This window comes from Urtica dioica, chromosome 6 (assembly GCF_054948205.1).
Source record: "Urtica dioica subsp. dioica isolate 48M chromosome 6, U.dioica_male_clone48M_v1_H2, whole genome shotgun sequence".
NCBI lineage: Eukaryota > Viridiplantae > Streptophyta > Magnoliopsida > Rosales > Urticaceae > Urtica > Urtica dioica.
The window spans coordinates 5,326,450-5,346,667 of record NC_142761.1 but is presented as its reverse complement, the minus strand read 5'-3'; the positions used below and the strand labels follow the sequence as shown (position 1 = coordinate 5,346,667).

Here is a 20,218-nt window from a genome sequence, read left to right as displayed (position 1 = left end):
TAATTTCAATTTAAGGCTATTTTTATTTCAAAATTGAGAATTTGGAAGTTAGGATACTGATTTAGATTTGATTTGGTTTTTCTTATATAAGAGTTAATATCAATGAAAGGGAGATTTGTGACGCTGTTATTCATTTCAGGGTATAATTTCGTCATTTTAGTTAAACAGATGGTATAATTTCGTCATTTTAGTTAAACAGAGGGTATGAACTCGACATTTTTGAAAACCGATGGTTAAACTCGACATTTCACTAAAGCACAGGGTATAAATGTGTTATTTTCCCTTTATATAAAATGACATGGGATAAAAATATGGCGTTTGATATACGCATAGAACAGTGCCGTTGACTGAGAAGAAAAAGAAAGTCAACTGGTTTACTACGTAGTCTATACGTTACAGAACCAAAAAAAAAAAAACACCCAAAATCCATGAAAACCCAACTCCAAATATGTAGACTACGTAGTAAACCAGTTGACTTTCCGCCATATTTTTATCCTCTCTCTCTGGCGTAGTTCTATGAGAGGAGAGAGAGAGCGGGAATGACTCTCTCTCTCTCTAAAACCAGCATGAAGAAACCACAGCTCAAAACCCTACTCTCTCTCCTCGCCGTCCCGATCTTCCTTCTCTCCGTCGCTGCCGCCGATGACGCCGACGTGATGACCCGGCTGAAGGCGTCGATGAAGCCCTCGCCGGCGGGATGGTCCTTCGGCGAGCCATGCTCGTGGAAGGGCGTGAAATGCGACTCATTCGGCCGAGTCACCGCCGTCAATCTCGCCAGACAGTCTCTTTCCGGAACCCTACCGTCGGACCTCAATGCTTTGTCGGCGCTCACGACTCTCTCCCTCCAGGAAAACAGATTCTCCGGCGCTCTTCCTTCCATGGCCGACCTCGCTCAGCTCCAGGAGATCTACCTCGACGGCAACAATTTCACCTCCGTCGCTCCCAATTCCTTCCGCGGACTCACCAACCTCCTGAAGCTCAGCATGAGCAACAATGGCGACCTCTCTCCCTGGGGATTCCCCTCCGACCTCACCGACTCGCCGAGCTTGGCCACGCTCTACCTCGGGTCCTACAACATCGTCGGTCCGATCCCCGATATCTTCGGTTCGTTTTCCAATCTGCAAGATTTGAGGCTTTCGTATAATAATCTAACAGGCTCTCTCCCCCCGAGTTTCGCCGGATCTTCGATTCGGAATCTGTGGCTGGACAATCAGATTTTGGGACTTTCCGGTGAGGTCAGCGTTTTGGCCAAAATGCCCCAATTAACCTCAATTTGGCTTCACAAGAACCAGTTCACGGGTCCGATACCCGACCTCTCGGCCCTGGAATTGCTCACGGATCTCCAGTTGATAGACAACCTCTTCACCGGCGTGGTTCCTCAGTCTCTTGCGAAGCTCCCGAGCCTCAAGACCGTCGCGCTCGCCAACAATAAGCTTCAGGGCCCGAGGCCGGCGTTCCCGGCCGGAGTAGTGGCTGAACTCAACGGGACCAACAGCTTCTGCCGGGACGTCGCCGGAGACTGCGATCCTCAGGTCTCGGCTCTGATCTCTGTGGCCGGTGGCTTCGGGTACCCGGTCCTATTAGCCGACTCGTGGAAGGGCAACGAACCCTGCGTGGACCAGAGCTGGAGCTTCGTGTCCTGCGACAGAGACGGGAATGTCATAACGCTCAACTTCAAGAAGCAGCATTTCTTCGGGATGATCTCCCCGGCTCTGGCGAATCTCACATCGCTGCAGAGCGTGTTCCTCAGCGACAACAACCTCACGGGACCGATCCCGAACGCCCTCGCGAAGATGCCTCAGCTCAAAACCCTCGACGTCTCGAACAACAATCTCACTGGTATGGTTCCAAAGTTTCCGGCGAATGTGAGCGTGACCACGGCAGGAACAGTCTGCTCGGGATACCGATCAGCCCCGGGAGTGCGTCCGCGTCTAGCCCCGGGACGAACGATACGAGCTCCGGTGGGTTGAATTCGACGAGCAATAAAGTCTCTGCGGGTATGATTGCCGGTATTGTCATCGTGTTTGTTGTCGTCATGTATGTGTTGTTCAAGTGCTACATCAAGAACTTGCACAGGCAGTTCAGGGGGATCGAGAATCCCGAGCTGCTGAGGCAAGTGACCATGCACAGGCAGTTCATTGAGTTGCAGAGCCAGAGCAATCCAGGCGATTTCAACGTTTTCGAGGTGCTGAGGCAAGTGACCAGCAATTTCGGCGAAGAGAACATCTTGGGCAGAGGGGGATTCGGGGTCGTCTACAGAGGAGAATTGCCCGACGGGACGAAGATCGCCGTGAAGAGGATGGAATGTTCCAACGAGGACACGAAACGGATGAGCGAATTCCAGGCCGAGATCGCGGTCCTCACGAAAGTGAGACACAAGCACTTGGTCGCTCTCTTGGGGTACTGTATCAGCGGCAACGAGAGGCTTTTGGTGTACGAGTACATGCCTCAGGGGACGCTGACTCAGCATCTCTTCGACTGGGACGAGAACAAGCTCTCTCCTCTCACATGGAAGCAGAGGATCACCATAGCGTTGGACGTGGCGCGCGGAGTCGAATATCTGCACACCTTAGCTCAGACCAGCTTCATCCACAGAGATTTGAAGCCCTCGAACATACTTCTCAATGAAGACATGAGAGCCAAGGTCGCTGATTTCGGTTTGGTTAAAAACGCCCCCGACGGCAAGTACTCACTGGCAATGACGGATCCAGAAATCTTATTCAGTGGGGGCACAAATAAAATAAATGTATAATAAATTTATAATTTTTTAAATAAATTATGTACACAATCAACAAAAATCATTTTTGAATCTAATAAATAATATAACAACTTATGTTAATATGAAGAAAAAAAAAAGTATTTTGATATCCAATGTGAAGAATAAATGAAAATTTATCATATTTGATTTGAATTATTTTGTATACGTGTATATAAGATATACAAGTGGATTGTGTATAAAAATAAATTCTTAAATTTGTTTAAAATTAATAATTCTTATTAAATTTATATTTTATAAAATAGATTAAAAATATAAACTTCAAAAATACTTCATATGATTATAAAATATATTAAAATAGTTAATAATATTTTATGTATGCATCGATCATCAAAGAACCAATGAATTAATTTTTTTTCTTCTCAATAAAGTATATATTTGATGCATAGAAATAAGAAAAATAATTATAGTTAATTATATTTTAAAAAAATTGTATTCGAGTTTAGAACGGTAAGAAATACATAGAATAGACTATTTTGTTTTTAATTAAAATGATCAAATTAATAAATAAATAAAGTATTCGAGTTTGAAATTTATAGAAAAATATGAGTATACAATTCATTATCATCGAAAGTTAACGAGGAAAGAAAGTTAAAGACAACATAATTAAAACAATAAGAGAACCGATGAAGAAAAAAACTAACTAACACTGTAAAGGAAAAAAGCAAAAGCTGAGAGTCAATCCCCTGACGTAGAATAAAAAAGCATACTGCTCTTACCATCACACCAATGTTGCACTTTGTTGTAGGCTGAGAAATGCAAATATATATTTGCAAACACATTTAATTATATATTAATTATTTTTGCTAATTCTACATTAAATTTGTTTCCCAATTTTTTGAGTGGGGACACGTGCCCCCACTGGCCCCTACCAAGATCCGTGCCTGCTCACTGGAGACTAGGCTGGCCGGGACTTTTGGATATCTTGCCCCAGAATATGCCGGTAATCACTCAATATAAATTATACATTATACTCTTTCAAAATTAATTGATTAGTCAAATAGACAAAAGTTTCGAGCCTTCAGCATAACAGCCAAAGTTACGTTGCCAAAATTGTTGATGAGACATGCATAAAAAAAAAAAAAAAAGTACTGACGCGGTTACGTTTTTGCAAAATAGTCAAAGTTCGTTGTCAGAAATGTTTTTTGAAACATTAATTAAACGTTTTGACGATTCGTATCAGCAATTTATCGCTTTCCCGATAAAAAGAAGTACTAATTGTGGTTATATTTGTTTGACAGCTACGGGAAGAGTAACAACAAAAGTGGACGTGTATGCGTTCGGAGTCGTGTTAATGGAGATAATCACGGGAAGGAAAGCTCTCGACGACACCGTCCCAGACGAGAGGTCTCATCTCGTCAGGTGGTTCAAAAGAGTCCTTGTGAACAAGGAAAACATCCCTAAGGCGATCGATCAGATTCTCGATCTTGACGAGGAGACGATGGAGAGCATATATAAGGTGGCTGAGCTGGCGGGCCATTGCACGGCCTGCGAGCCGTACCAGAGGCCCGATTTGGGCCACGCAGTCAACATATTGGGCCCGCTCGTCGAGCAGTGGAAGCCCAGTCGTCAAGAAGAGGAAGAGAATGACTTCCATATGAGCCTCCCTCAAGCCTTGCATAGTTGGCAAGGCAGCGAACGGATGTTCAACGACATGTCTTTCGCTCAAAGACATGCCATGTATTTTACAAGTTTATAAATTGATATATTATGCAATATTATTCGGAAACAAACACAAACAATGATTGAAAGAGTTAAAGAGAAATTTCGAAAAAAAATCTTGTATTGAACTTGTTTTTCCTTTCGCATAATAATAACAGTGCGGTTATTATTATGCTCTTTTCTCTGCCAAAGCCAAACAAAACACAATCTCAATCTCTCTCAGCTTTTGATAAAAGACTAACTGAAATTAAAACTATAACATCATGAAATCAAAACTCCAATATACTAACTGATTAACACATTTTGATAAAAGAAAAACAGTCAAAAGGCCATCAAACACAAGAACGTGATTAATCAATGAGATAAAATATCGTATTAAAAAATCGCTTGGTGTTTAACATTATTTGTTAGCTAAATTTGTTTAATTTATCAATTGATAATATGATAAACTCACCGCCATCAACAGAAGCAGCTCGGAAATTCGTGTACGAAGCACTTCTTGTGGACGATCTCGTCATACTCGCTCTTCGAAATCCACCTCTGAAAACATTTCGTTCAAAATAGCCGAGCACATGTGCGCAAAACACCCAACCAAAATATAAATAAATAAACGAATGAATAATCTTAGTCAGTTTTGACAAATTCATACCTGCTAGAAGGACGACCTTGATCTCCTTGCTCGTCCTGTCGGCGATCCTTCCTGATATGCTGAGATTTTGTTCCCGTACAGATCCTCACCTTCTACGGTCCTTATGAGAATACAAAAGCACTCCTCAGAGTCCTAGCAAAGGATAATAGTATACCAGGCATTTTGTGGAATACATGACAGTTAGAGACACTGTTATGCAAACAGAGAAGTTGCTTCCAAGAGGCACAATCCATCAATATGAACTGTCTACAATAAATCATATACTTGCCGCAGAAATACTTAATATTTTTTCAAAATCATATTTATATATCTAATTTATTTTTCGATAGCAAAAATATATGGGTGTGTTTGATAGTTAACTCAAAAAGTTTTTGTTTTCTATTTTCTAATTTTTGTAGTTTTACTGAAAAATTATTTTGCAGTTGTTTTCAAAAAGCTGTTTGGTACAGTTTTCATTTTTGTTTTTGAGAAATTGAAAAAACTGAAAAAAGTGTTTGGTACCGTTTTCATTTTTGTTTTTGAAAAAATGAAAAGAGAAGATGAGTAGAAGGAGGAGAGAAGAGAAGAATTTTTTTTTTTTTTTTTTTTCCAAAAACACATTTTATTTGTTTTCAGTTTTCTTTACTCTTTTCCAAAACAACTCCAAAATTTTTTAAAAAATTTTTCCGGAAAATTAAACCAAACGCAATTTTTCGTTTTTTGTTTCCAATTTTTTTAAGGGCACTGTAGCGAAATAGCCAAAATGAAATTATGAAATTTGTTTTTAGCCTATGTTTCACAACTTTTAAGGAAATAGCCAACAGACTTATGTGGCAATAATTAAGGTCTGATTTACCCTTATTTATTAACAAATTCGTTACTTTCTCTCTTCTACTTTTCTCCTACACTTTTTTTTACATAAAAACTTCAAAAAACCATATCTATCTCATATGAACTCGAAATTGAGTGATTCCAAATCCTACGGATTCGTGACGCCGAGATCTTCAAAAATAGATCCACTGTGTTTGATGAAAAATCATGTTTAATACCATAGATGTATAAAATCATGTTACTACCTTAAATATGGAAATAACTGGAAATTTTTTAAATTATCAAAAAAATAAATGGAAACGTAACTATGATGCATTAAACATAATTTTTCATCAAACACAATGGGTCTATTTTTGAAGATCTCGACGCCACGAATTTGTAGGATCTGAAATCACTCAATTTCGAGTTCGTATGAGAAAGATACGAATTTTTGAAGTTTTGATACAAAAAAAATTATTTGAAAAAAAATAGGAGAGAGAAAATGACGAATTTGTTAATAAATAAGGGCAAATCAGACCTTAATTATTGCCACATAAGTCATTTGGCTATATCCCTAAAAATTGTCAAACATAAGCTAGATCCAAAATCACATGTTTAAAGTGGCCTAGTTACTTACAAATCTTTTTTTTAACTAAAAAATTCTCTTTGAGATGAGAACCAAACACACTCATAATGTAACGTTTTAGGCACCGTAAGTATCTAAGCCGTTAATTTAGATGAAAAAACACATGTCAGTTTCAGATTTAATGAAAAAATTAATATTTTTCGTAAAACTAATCAAATATTAATTATATAATTTATTAGTACAAAAAATTCTATAGAAACTTTTTTTTTATTATTTATCTTCGTTAGTATACAAATATTATTAATTTTTTGTAAAAAGTAAATAAAAATTAATAATATCATTTTTTAATCCAAAAAAAATTATAAATGTCTCCCCATTAATTAAAAAAATATATTATTAGGATTAAGGTTTAATTAGCTTCGGAAAAAGTAGTGATATAATTAACATTTAATTAGTTTTAAGAAAAATTACTAAAAAGATGTATTATAAAATGTTATTATTAATATTTAATTAATTTTAAGAAAAAATTAATAACTACTGTATATAAATGAGGAGATATATATTTTTTCTTTTGAATTGTTTTATATTATAAAATTATATAATTAATATTTGATTAGTTTTAAGAAAAAATATTATTTTTTTAAAATATGAGGCTGACAAGTAGGGGTGGCAATTCGGGTTACGTGTCGTGTTCGTGCTGTGTCTTATTCGTTTTCATGTATTTTTTGACAGACCCAGACACGACCCATTTATTAATCGTGTCTAGGAACAAGACCCAAACACGACCCACTATATTTTTGCCAAACTCAGACCCAACCCACTAAGACCCATTTATTAATCGTGTCTTAATGGACTATGTAACCCACGAACCCACTTAGACCCACAGACCCATTTAGACCACTAAACTCATTTGAACACGCGAATCGGTTTAGGCCCTTAGGCATGTTTACTTCAAAATATTGAAATTCTCTAAATCAAATTAAATAACAAATTAGTCAGAATAAATAATTAATAAAAATACTCCATATAATCAATTAAGCCACCAACATAATATTTTTAATACAAAAGAGAAGTTCAAACACAATCCATTGGATCATCATGGGTCTTGATCGTATTTACCAATTAACAACCCATTTAATATTCGTGTCTAATTAGGTCCCAACGGGTTATCGTGTTCGTGTCGTGTTCACCCGTTATTTAATCGTGTTCGACATGGATGGACCCAGATCCATTTAAGGTTGACCCAAACTCATTTACACCGTGTCGTAACCGTGACATGTCTCGTGTACGGACCCAAATTGCCACCCCTACTGACAAGTGTTTTTCCATCCAACTTAACGGTTTAGGTATCTACGGTGAAACTAAAATGTAATATTAGGTATTTTTGCCGCGGAAAAAAAAGATTTGTACGTAGAAGAGATTGTGGAACCATCCAAGGAATTTCTGTAAGTCCTCGAAATGGAATCATGTTGGAAAGAATTTTTATCCAAACATTGATTGGCCGTGTATTAGCAGACGATATATATATATATATATATATATATATATATATATACATATATATATACATATATATATATATATATATATATATATATATATATATATATATAGGCTCACGATGTCTTGCCATTCGAAATCAAGATATTGGTATTGGACTTGTCAATCGAAAAATATGTAAGTATGATTTTGGAAAAATATTAGGTATTTTTGCTGCTATTAACTCTAAATCATATAACATATATTTCATAAGAAACACCAAACAAACACTTATGCGTTAAAACGAATTGACAAAACAACCGAAACAACAATTTTCAACGTAAAACCAAAGAAAAATTCGTTAAGGCTCAATTGCAGTTTTTCTCCTAACCGTTTCGTAGATGGGAAAAATAACTTGCCGGTTGTTGGATAGACATTATGTGAACAACACATATTTACAGTAAGTCACTATTATTCGCGAGTTAGCTCATTCTCTCCCTCTAAACTATTATATCACAAAAATAACTAATTAACTCACCCATTCCTCTCATGAACCTAATGACCCCCTAGTGACCTATTTATACTAAATTTTTTTACAATGAAATTGATGGAGCCTAACAGAAACATGGTCAAATCCAAACATTATTGAGGTTTACCTCATGCAATGGTTACGCAGAATACTTCACAAATACCGAAAGTAAATAAGAAGAAAAAAAGGAGGATTCAAACCTTTCTCATGTGTCCAAAGATGACGACACGCTGAACAGAGTTTTGGCTTGGATAATGAGATGGTCTGAATCCGTACTCTCGCACTACTACAAATTCACATTTTTTTGTGCGGAAGGGTCGCACCTAAGCATACTTAACAAATCACACCAAAAAATAAAGGGAAAAAATATAGAACGGGAAGTTTTTATTCATACAAAATTATAAAAAAAAATGAAATACTTTGTACTTGGTCAATGACTCAAAGTTCCTTCATGAAACATGTGTGAATAAACCCCAGTATCTAGCCATCCCGCAGTGGTGCACCTGAGCACACATGACAAAAAAAAAATACAAATTATGATGTATTTATAATCAAGATTCCAAACTTGAATTGCCAATAGTTTCATGTAAAATCCACTCTAGTCTGTAATGATTGACATAATTGAAATTATGTTTAGTCAGAGATAAAATATCGCACACAATGTAGAATAAATGTATGCGACAATTTGTTCCGATGCAAATGATGTACTATATAAAAGACAATGCATAAAAGTAAATGACACAAAGAATGATAACTCAGTTTGGTGCAACGCCATCTACTCTGGAGGGCAGTGAGCCTAGTGGAAACGAAATCCACTATATGAAAAGTAGTCAATAGTACAACAATGGACTTATATGCAGAACGATCCACGTTTCAATGCCATTTTACTATTCCTACCCGTGAATTTCAACTTAGGCTTCCCTTGAATCCGAGCTCTCTTCGCTTCCGCGCTCAAACACTCCCCAAATGTTTGGCAATCTTTAAATATCAACGCACGTGAATTTTCAATCACGAATACAAAAAACCCACACAACCCTTTAACACTCAAGTGATCTGAAAAAGTGTTTAGAGAGTTACACCACACACATCACACAAATAGTTTCTCAGTCTGCCGATCGTGCACGTCTAAGAACCTTAAAAGTATGATGGATGCGTCAAAACTACTAAGGGTGAAGCCCTTTACTTTTATTGTAGTCAACACCTCTGGAAGTCGAATTAGAGTTTCCTTACTCATACACGCAAAGAGAACCAATGTAGAAAGTTTTCAGCGAAACAGGAAGCTTCCCAAAAATACAGAAATGCGAACAGGGCCAAGATGTCTCAGCACATTGTGAAACATGATGCTAGACAACTTGCCATACAAACTTGCAGTAAAAAATAAGCCAACATCACACGTAACAACAAACTCCCTCATTGACTATTTTTTAGGAAAGCACTTCCAGAGCAATAATCCAAGTAGAGACTAGTAATTAAATGGTCAACACAAATGACATTTTAACTACCTCTACCCCCGATTGCCTCAAAAACAGACCAAAAGCAAGGATAAACCAAAACAGAAGAAGGCAAAAATTTGATAAACACACAAGAGTACTGAAACAAGGTTGCAAAAACAACTATCATCCAAAATAAGACAAGACTGAACACAAACACAAGAGTACGAGAGGTGATCAACATACAACAGCCACGAGCAGAGTCTTAAGCAGCACATATTAGAAGCAAGAACGAAAAGAACATAACCAACCATCATAATATCCATATAGTACAAACCAGAAACAAATCAAGTAGAGGGAGGAGGATCATAACCATCCTCATAATCATCTTCCTCTTCATTTTCTACCTCTTTACCTTCTTCTTCCTCTTCTTCATAGTAGGAATGGCAACGGGTACAGGTCCGGCCGGGTCCTCTTGTTCCGTACCTGTTTCGGTTTAAAAATAGACCCGTTACCCGAGCACGTTTACCCGGTTTTTAGAGCGGACCGGGTAACGCGTATACCCACCGGGTAAATGGGTAGAAAAGTGTCGGACCCATTCCCGTTTAAAGTGTTCGGGTCTCGGGTCGGGTAGACCCGATAGACCCGTTTAATTAATAGTGGTGAATTTAGTTAGCTAATTGGGGTTTTTTTAATTAATTTTTCAAATCATAAACATAATTAAAAACACTATATTAACTACTTATAATATTAGTCGAGTTGTAGTAAAAGCTTGAAATAACTTAATGTGTAAGGGATCAATTTTTAATAAAAACTATTTTTATAGTGTTAAGTTGTTAACAGGCCGGGTCCCGGATAGATGGTTACGGGTCCACGTATTCCGTTACTCGGACCTGCTAAAATCTTAACGGGCCTTACCCGTTTACCCGATAAGAGCGGGCCTTATTCGGCCCCTTTACACCGGTTGGGTAACGGGCCGGGTAATGGGTAACGGGTAAAATTGTCATCCTTACTTCATATTCTTCTTCTTCATCATCTTTTTCTTCTTCAGCATGAGCATCTGTGGTGTCCTTAGCAAGATGGGCATGCTGGGAGGAGGAAGTACCATCAGTGCGAGCAACATGGGTCATGACCTTGATCAACCCTTCACATATAGCATTGTGACGAGTAAAGGTGAGATAATCTCCTGGAGAGTAGAGACCTCTTTGATTAGAGCTCTCAAGATGTCACAAGACATATACCAAGACAGAGGAGCCATATTGAGAGTTTCACTATAGCCGATAGATGTCGCAACAGAGAGTCTGACAATATCACGAGCATGCTTCCCTTCAAACAGTTTGTGACCGAAACTCAGCTCAATTGGAACATCTCCAACAACATCATAATCTCTTAAGATATCCTTTTTTATGAGAGAGAAGGACTCCAATGATCAATGAAGGAAATCCAATAGGGAGTTTCACAGCATTTTACTCTACATGTTTTACCATCTATCAAAGATAAATTCTCCAAAATCAAATGAGGAGTGAATACCTATCTGTTAGAGAAGATTGATGAGAGCAGGGGTGACACAAGACCCATGAGACGAATGAGTCCAATCGGAAATCTCAATCCTATAGAGGACTAATTAAGCACTTTGCACTTAGGTAGGCAGAGGGAAACAATCTCATCTTTGGCCATTTCTTGTCGCCATGACCAGAAAGCTCATCCACAATAGTCTTCACAGAGGGCAACCGATCGGCATTTGTGATCCTATCATGACCAAGGTAGTCATTGATCACAGCCGGTGAGAGAGTGAAGCAGTGACCTCTCATGAACACCTTCCTGAAATCTAGTCTGTCAGGTTTATTGAGACCATAGGGCAGGTTACAAATGAACTCCTTAACAAGTTTAGAATAGTATGGACCAATCCCAACAACAATCTTTAGTAATTGGGCATCTTCCAGCAGCTCCATGACTTCACTAATCTTCTGAGCCTCCTCATAGAGCTCTCTCTCATGGACTATTCTCCTATAGTACACAAGCTTCCATTTCACCACATTCTCTTCGGCATGAAAGGACACATTGTCCAGATGAGCAGAATGAATATTAATCTTTGAGAGCTTCTTCCCTGCAATAGAATGCTTCCCAGACTTTGGAAACTTTCTAGAACGCTCATCCTCTTCTTATTCTTCCCAGATGTCGCCCAATATGGCCCGCAACATCTTCTTCAACAACCTAGCTTCTTCGCAGTTTCTTCTTCATGAACTTCTCATTATTCAAACTCACATTCTCCTTCTTTTTCGTCTTCTTCTTCTTCTCTAGTGTGCAGGTACTTAATCCTTCTCTGAATATCTATTTGAAACTTCCCTTGTTCTATAATATAATGAACATAGACATGCTTTTAGGCTACAATTTCTAAAATTCATTTTCATCCAGATTTTATGTTTCCTAAAGTAATCAAAATTTAATTCCTTTTTTACCCTCTGGACTCGTACCTCGATTTCATTTCACCCCCTGGACTCGGAATTGTTGCAGAACTAATCTCAGAACTTAGACACGTGTTACAACTTGTCACTTCCGTCAGTATTTGGACGTTAAGTTTAACTTTTTGATGACGTGTCAATATTTTAAAGGGTATAAGAGTATTTTTTATTATTTTAAATATTTTTAATATTTAAATATTGTTATCAGATTAAATATTTAAAAAATTTCTATTATTCTCTCTCTCCCCTCTCTCCCTCTTTCCTTTCTTCTTCTTTTCTTCTCTGATCTAAAATCCCCTAAAATCCAAATACACGAACAATCCTCCGAATCCCAATCGCAAACCCTAGCCATGGCGGCGAGAGATCGAATCTCAGAATCACGCAGCGGAGAGTGTCTCCTTCCTCTGCGAGCCAGTGGATTCCGCCGTCGGCGTTGGTGGCCTGGAAGACGTGCTCGATGAAGTACGGCGGCGTGTCCTCTGCCGGAATCCAGGTCGCGACGGACTGGTCCATCGAGATACTCGAGGTGGGCGACGAAAGAGAGTCTCGGTACGGAGAAGGGCTAAGCGGTGGCAACGAGTCCAGAGAGAAGAACGCGGGCTGAGACAGAGACCGTTTATGGTGGCCCTGGGTTTGTGGGACCTAGCTGAAGCTCTGGTGGGCCATCTGGTGGTTTATGGGCAGAGTCACGGGGATCTGCGAATATGGCGAGAGAGGAGGAATCAAGTTCGGGTTTCGTCGATAAACAAATTTCCCGTGTTGAAGCTTTTGTGAATGTGCGCTACAAATTTTGATTTTCTGTTCGTGAAATGTGAAACGAAATTGGGCTTTGTTGTGTCTGCGTGGTCTTTTTCCATTATAATCCTAAATTTGGTTGCTTTTTTATTTTCGTTCTTAGTTGTTTCAGTGAAATTCAATTAGTTTGCTTGGCGACCTCATATTTCGCGACAATGAAGTAAGTATTCTTGCTCTGTTATGTACATTTTTCAATCTCGTAGCCTCTTCAAAGATTTCCGACGACGGAGAACTCTGACCTTTGTTGATCGCTACGTTGTTGAGAACTGAATTAACCTGGTTGAACATCCGAGCGGAGAACAGAGATCCGGCGAGAGCCAGGTGAGATCGGAGGTCGAGTTTATCGGTGGCGTTTGCTCCGAGGAAGTTGAAGAACTCCAGGCGGCGGAGAATTGGAACCTTAGGGTTCGAGAGCACGATGTTCGTGACGCCATTGTTGAGCTCCGAGAAGTTTGAAACAATTGTAAAAAAAGTATTTAAAAAAGTAATTATTTTTTTGAAACAATTGTAATATTTAATAATTATTCTAATAATTAATATATCTAATATTATTTAAACAATAAAAGTATTCAGTATATGCAAAAGTACACTTATACCCTTTCAGACCAGCTCACGTGTTAAACACGTGACCACTTAACGTCCAAATACTGACGGAAGTGCCACGTTGTAACACGTGTCTAAGTTCTGAAATTAATTTTGCAACATTTCCGAGTCCAGTGGTGAAATGTAATCGGGGAATGAGTCCAGGGGGCAAAAAAAGGAATTTCTTCTAACTAATATACTATCTTAATTCGTTCATACTTGAATGCAATTTTCTTTTAAATCTATTTTTTTTTCTTTCCTAGGGATCCCGAAGTACTACCATGTCTGTTCAAAGAGAAGTATTTTAGATGATCTGAGCTGGAAGCAGCAAATTAGCCAGCATGAGATGCTTTGGGAATGGGATAATGTTAAAAGAGAATACTGACATGTTGAAGTGCTTGTATTTTTCCCTCGAGTCGGTATGCAAGTTCTTCCAAGCTGGTAATTTTTGGGAAGGGTTTTTTTTATTGTTTTCCCAGCGGTGTACTATGGAGTTTGAAGCTTGTTTGTAAGGAATTTTGGGGTTTTCCGAATTTTTGGGATATTACTCTTTGGTATGATTGATTTTGGTGTCTCGGTGACTGTGAAAAAATGTTTTCCCTCCTAAATTGAGTGGTCATTTCTAATCTTTGAGACTACCAAATGCTTACATCTGCTTGCAGATCTTCATATATATGACATATTTTGTTACAATCTTCTTAGTCTCTCCACATTGGTTTGTCGGAATATGAAATATTTTGTTGTAGGTACATAAGTTGAGAGCTTTGAGAAAAAAAAAACTTTAACCCATTTGCTTGAGCTCTCACGAGAAACTACGTTTTACATATGCCACCATTTTCAAATTATTCTAAGATTACAAGAAGAATCTATTCGTTCTTCTTAACTATTGTTGAGTGAATTGCTGACAGATAACACATAAAAATTAACCGTTGATATTTTTTGTTATTACACATTCTCATCTTGCCTATTTGTGTCTAGTGGTGTAACATTTGGCTTGTAGTTTTGCGTCATGAAGTTACACGCTGCAACAGCTTCTCCCACGGTGAGGTAGATCCAATCGTTACCAATCGCCTCCATCAACTTGGACTTGTCCAGCTTCTTTATCACCTCACTTCTTGGGTTTGCTACTACGAGCTGAAATCGCAGAGGTAAGATTAGGAAACTCGAGAAATGAAGGTTTCAGCTATCAGGTGATTTTTTCAAATTTTGTTATTAATACCTGGAGACCTTTTCGATCGGTACTTTTCTTGGCCTCTTCTAGCATACTAATCCCACTTGTATCGATGCTTCCGACAGCTGAGTTCAGAATCAGATTAAAAACAATCTCAAACAACATATCATGAAATAATTGTCTTGTACTCACAGCTTAGGTCAAGTATGACATATTTCAAACTTGCTTCTCCAGAGGATTTCAGCAAGTCTTCCTCCTCGGAGACCCACCTCGAGATCCTGCGAAAATCGAAACATATAGAACTGAAGCTTAGTATAGTAAGAGTTTATCAAACATCTAGATAAAACGACTCAGTTCAGTCATGTCTATTACCTTTCCCTCAAGTAGTTTGAGTTGGCAAAGTAAATAGGCGCGTCGATTTGAAGAATGAGAACTCCGGGGACGGTGTTTGCGTTCGGGTATTGATCGGTGCTTCTGTATATCATAGAGTTCGGAATGTTTCCGAGTACAAAAGTTCTTGGCCTCGCAACGAACATAAGCACTCTCAGCAGCGATATCGTAACCTGCGAGCATAGTATACCCAATCAGAAAAAAAAAGACCCAAAGAAAAAAACAGCTTTCGGGTTTATGAGTTACCGCGATGATCAGGCCAATCTCGATGCTGGCAAAGACGACACCGAGGTAAGCTCCGATGCACACGAGGAAGTCGATCTTGTCGAGCTTCCAGAGATGGATGGCTGATTCGTAGTCGATTAAACCAAGCATCGCGACGATGATAATTGCAGAGAGGACCACAATAGGGGTATAGTGGAACAGCGGAGTCAAGAACAAGAGCGTGATCATCACCGCGATTGCCATCACAATGTTGGAAACCGCAGTTTTACATCCCGCGTTGAAGTTCACAGCGCTTCTCGAAAACGGCCCTACAGATTAATTAATTAATTAATTAATCAGTTTATCGACTTATCGATTAATTTACAAAACATAATTTTTTACCGGCAGTTAAGTAGCAAGAAGTGCAAGAGCCTGCAATGTTCATCATTCCGAAAGCGATCATCTCTTTGTTGCCATCAATGTGGTAGTTCTTGAACGTTGCAAAGCTTCTTCCAACTGCCACTCCTTCCTGAATATAAATTAGAATTACATTAATAACTTTTTTAGAATGGAAAAAAATAGATTTTTTATTAGGAGGCAAAAGGTTGTGTCACGTACAGCCAGACCGATTATGCCAACTACGATCCCGGTTTTGATTGCCAACGTCAGATGTTGTGACCCAAAATCTAGCTCGGATATGGATAATGGGTTCAAACCCTTCTTCAGGTGTCCAATCTGTTACGAAGAAAGCATGTTATTGTAACGAGTAAATTAAGAAATTAATAGATAATCATCACGTACAAAGAAGTATCACTTTCTTTTTCTTTTCTTTTTTTTCCTTTTTTTTGTAATTTTTTAATATATATATATATATATATATATATATATATATATATATATATATATATATTTTAGGTTCGTATGGTAAAAATCGATGAATTAAAGAATAGGAACTTAGGGAACAACGGTAGGAACATCCGAACCGTATTAAGTATTTTATTCCGAAGGAGCATCTTAGCAACATAGCTAGAAACTTAGGTGCTTATTACTTTTCTAACGGAAATAGTAAACAAATTTAAAAAAAATCGGTAAAGCATAAAAAAAAAAGAATTGTTTACAACTTGAAAAAAATTAATTTTTTGATAAAAATTTTAGATACGTTATTCTTGCGGTTAGTTTCAAAAAATTATTATTACATGTAATTTCTACCATATACTTTTGATACCGGGCTAGGGTGAATGAGTTAGTAGGATAAGTAGAGATTATACTTCTATACTAATTATATTTCATTCATTTTTTTTATTTCATAAATAAATATTTTTACAAAATTAAAATTTTATAAAAACAAAATCATATGGAAAAAATGAGTTATTTTTAAAGTTTTAAAATATGAAATATTGATATAATTATGAGATATTTGTATAACTCTCAGTTTTTTATTCTCCACTCGAACTAGCTTTAGCTACTACTACTTGTTCCGTTGCATTTCTAATGCGCCAAAAAAATAGCTCTATGATGAATAGTACTACAAACTTTTTCCAAAGTAAAAAAAAAAAAAAAAAATTAAAGAAAAAAAAAGAGCACTTGTATTGTACTATTATATATTTATTTATTTTATATTGTTTTAATAAATCATGAATGAATAAAGGGCGGGCATGTGTAAAGGTCTTGTATGATTAAATTGGTGTACTAGAATGAGTCAAGCTTAGTTGGGTAGATATGTCACATAGTGAATCACGAGTGAAGGCATATATTGGTCCCAAACTATTTTTTTTGGTGGTCAGGTATGTCTTGTCGGAACAATTCTAGAAATTAGAGAGAAAATTCCAATAATTATACCACTTGGACGCCATGTTTTTCAGCGTGTGTTAGGTACACAAGAACACTCCCAAGAATCACAGACATCAGTGGTGCTAAAGCGTTTATCCAAAAGAAGGCCTTCTTTCTCTTGCACTACATAAAAAATAAAATGAAACACATCATTATATATATATATATATATATATATATATATATATATATATATATATATATTTGCTAGTTAGACTTACTAAGTATTTTGTGAGCATTAGGAAGAAGATGAAACAAACTCCCAAGAGACTGCTTTCCCATTTCCACTGCATTTAATATATAATTAATTTCCACAAGTTAGAGACATTATAGCTCACTAGGTCTAATAATACTAATATGTATAATAAAATTAATTGATTAATCACCTGGTGAATCTGGGAAAAGATAGAGTGAGAGACAGACATGAGATCAGTTTCGTGAGTGAAATGAAGCAAACCAAGCACTCCTTTGAGTTGCTGAAGACAAACCACTGTCGCTGCACCGCTCATGAATCCCACTATTGTCGCATGTGACAATAAGTCCACCACAAACCCAAGTCTATACATACACACACATATGATAATATAATTAATTAATGGGAATTTATACGAGTATTCAATCTCTGATTGAATTTTGTAATCTTTTTACAATTTAAAAAAAAAAAAATTAAAAACTAGCCCAACCCCTCCAAGTTTTTTGTTTTCTTTCCCCCCTAAATCAATCTAACCTTAAGAATCCAAGAGAGGCCTGAAAAACCCCGGCGAAGAACGTCGCGGTCATGGCTAGTTGGAGATAGAGCTTAGGGTTTTGCGTTGGACTGACTTCTTTGGTCAACATCGTCGATATTAGAAGCGATCCAACGGCTACGGTTCCAACTGCCAAGTCTCTTGAGCTTCCAAGCACGGCATACACTAATGGTGGCACAAAGCTAGAATCTGAACAAATAAACAGATATTGATCGTATCATTTTTATATGAGTGATGTAGTTAAATAGCCAATTTAAAGTTATGAATTTGCAAAATAATCAAAGTTTGTATAATTTAATGAAATAGCCAAAATGTGCAATAATTTAGTTTCAATTTTTCTTTTACCTCAAGAGTAATTTTTTTGAAAGTGATAAATTGTTTATGATAATCGTAATTTTTTTTTTAATTTTGACTGTCAAAAAAATTTTGAAAACATAAATTTGGCTAATTTTGCTGAAAAGTTGAAACTTTACACTTCATGTTAATCAATAAATTTCAAATAACTATTTTGCACAATTTTTCCTTTTTTATATTAGCACTATCGTTTTATATTACGCAGTAAGATACGTCATGTTTGCATGTTTTTAAAAGAAACAAGTATGTATATATGGGTACTTGTGATACAATTCTCAAGTATATAGTAAAACTAATTAAGGAAAACACATATAATTATGACATGATTAACGTGTTAATTATAGATTTAGGAAGACTTATTATGACTTACAAAGGCCGATAATCGTAGGCAAGTTGGCGAGGCTAGCGTAACTAATTCCCTGAGGGACGGCCAAACTCGCGATGGTGATGCCTGAGATGAGATCAGCTTTGAAGAACTCGAGGGTGTACCGTGGACCCCACTCGAGGATTGGGAAAAAGTATTGGAGACCGAGGACGAGCCTCCTTAGGCCCGGCTGGTTCTTGAACTGCCTGAAAGGATCGTCCGGGAAGAACGTCTCTTTCACCGATGCCTTTATGGCTTTGCGAAAAGGCTTCTCCGGTGGTATCACAACACGATGAGAACGATATTCGTAATTATTGTTGACGCTATCTTTGTCTCCCATTTGATCTTGCACCATTATTATTTGTTGGTAACAAAAGATAGAGGAGTCTACTATTGTATGTAGATAATATATGGATTACCCTAGTTTTAGATATATGGTTGCAATAGTATTATGATCAAGATTCAGGGGGGCAATATGAGAGAGAGAGAGAGAGAGAGAGATAGAGAGATAGATGTGTAAGTATTAGTAGTAGTAATAGAAGTGTGTGAGAGATGAGCTTTAGAGAAGGATCGATATGGCTTTATATAATGGTAGTGACTCGTGAAAAAGAAAAACAACGTATATATAATTGTCAATAAGCATTTTAGTAGTGCTTTTTAGGACCCACACGTTGAGTGCCACGTGACTTATTTTGAGGAGACCTACAGACCTTGAATTGGGGTCCTTACTTTGGAAAAGAGAGTTTGGTATATATGTTTCTTACCTTTAACGTTCGACATTGATTAGGATGTATTAATATGCTAATAATATGTGATATAAGTCGAACGACATTAGTTCAAGTGCGTGGTTGGATTTTATTGGAGCAATGAAACAAGTAGTAAAAAACGACGCGAGTCCTAATTAATTCAGTATAATTTGTAAAAAATAGTTCAGTAGGTCACATCTTGTGGCGTTTTGGTCCTAGTATTTTTTTTGGAGGATTTTGATTTTTCACATGTTTATTTTTGCAGCATTTTAGCCCTTTAAAAAGTATTTATATTATGAATTAAGACACCTGATATTAACCTAAAACATGTTACAAACTAAAATATACATTGTTAATTCTATAAAAGAAAACTATTAAATTATATTTTGACTCTAAAAACACTAAACAATAAGTTAAACAAACTTAGATTTATAAATCACCTTTTTATGTTAGGGATACTCTTTAAAATACAAAAGAATTATTAGTTTGTAAATATGTTTTACGTTGATTATTAGTTGTTGAATTTTATAAAAATTAAATTAAATTTTCTCGAAGTGGCAGAAAAAAAAAAAACAACTTTCAAAGACTAGTAGTTATATATATGAATAATTTGTTATAACTAGTCAATCTTCTAACTTTTTATAAGATTTTAGTCAAAGTTTTATTTTAATTAA

At 36.9% G+C, this 20,218-nt stretch overlaps 1 protein-coding gene and 1 pseudogene across 2 annotated transcripts; one reads left to right on the top strand and one right to left on the bottom strand.

Moving 5' to 3' along the window:
• Window positions 1-435: 435 nt before the first annotated feature.
• LOC149393094 (receptor-like kinase TMK4) lies at window positions 436-4,627 on the top strand (annotated as a pseudogene). The gene is made up of 3 exons (XR_016299758.1): window positions 436-2,688; window positions 3,664-3,719; window positions 4,018-4,627. The product of XR_016299758.1 is annotated as a receptor-like kinase TMK4 (transcript).
• Window positions 4,628-14,290: 9,663 nt separating this feature from the next.
• LOC149393093 (sulfate transporter 3.1-like) lies at window positions 14,291-19,339 on the bottom strand. Its single transcript, XM_089617499.1, has 12 exons — window positions 18,805-19,339; window positions 18,062-18,269; window positions 17,721-17,892; window positions 17,556-17,621; window positions 17,344-17,457; window positions 16,123-16,239; window positions 15,907-16,033; window positions 15,547-15,833; window positions 15,283-15,473; window positions 15,103-15,188; window positions 14,959-15,035; window positions 14,291-14,873 (listed from the first exon to the last, which is right to left on the bottom strand). Exons 1-12 carry the CDS (start codon window positions 19,151-19,153, stop codon window positions 14,685-14,687), a joined length of 1,983 nt encoding a protein of 660 aa, XP_089473625.1. The 5' UTR covers window positions 19,154-19,339; the 3' UTR covers window positions 14,291-14,684.
• Window positions 19,340-20,218: the final 879 nt, after the last annotated feature.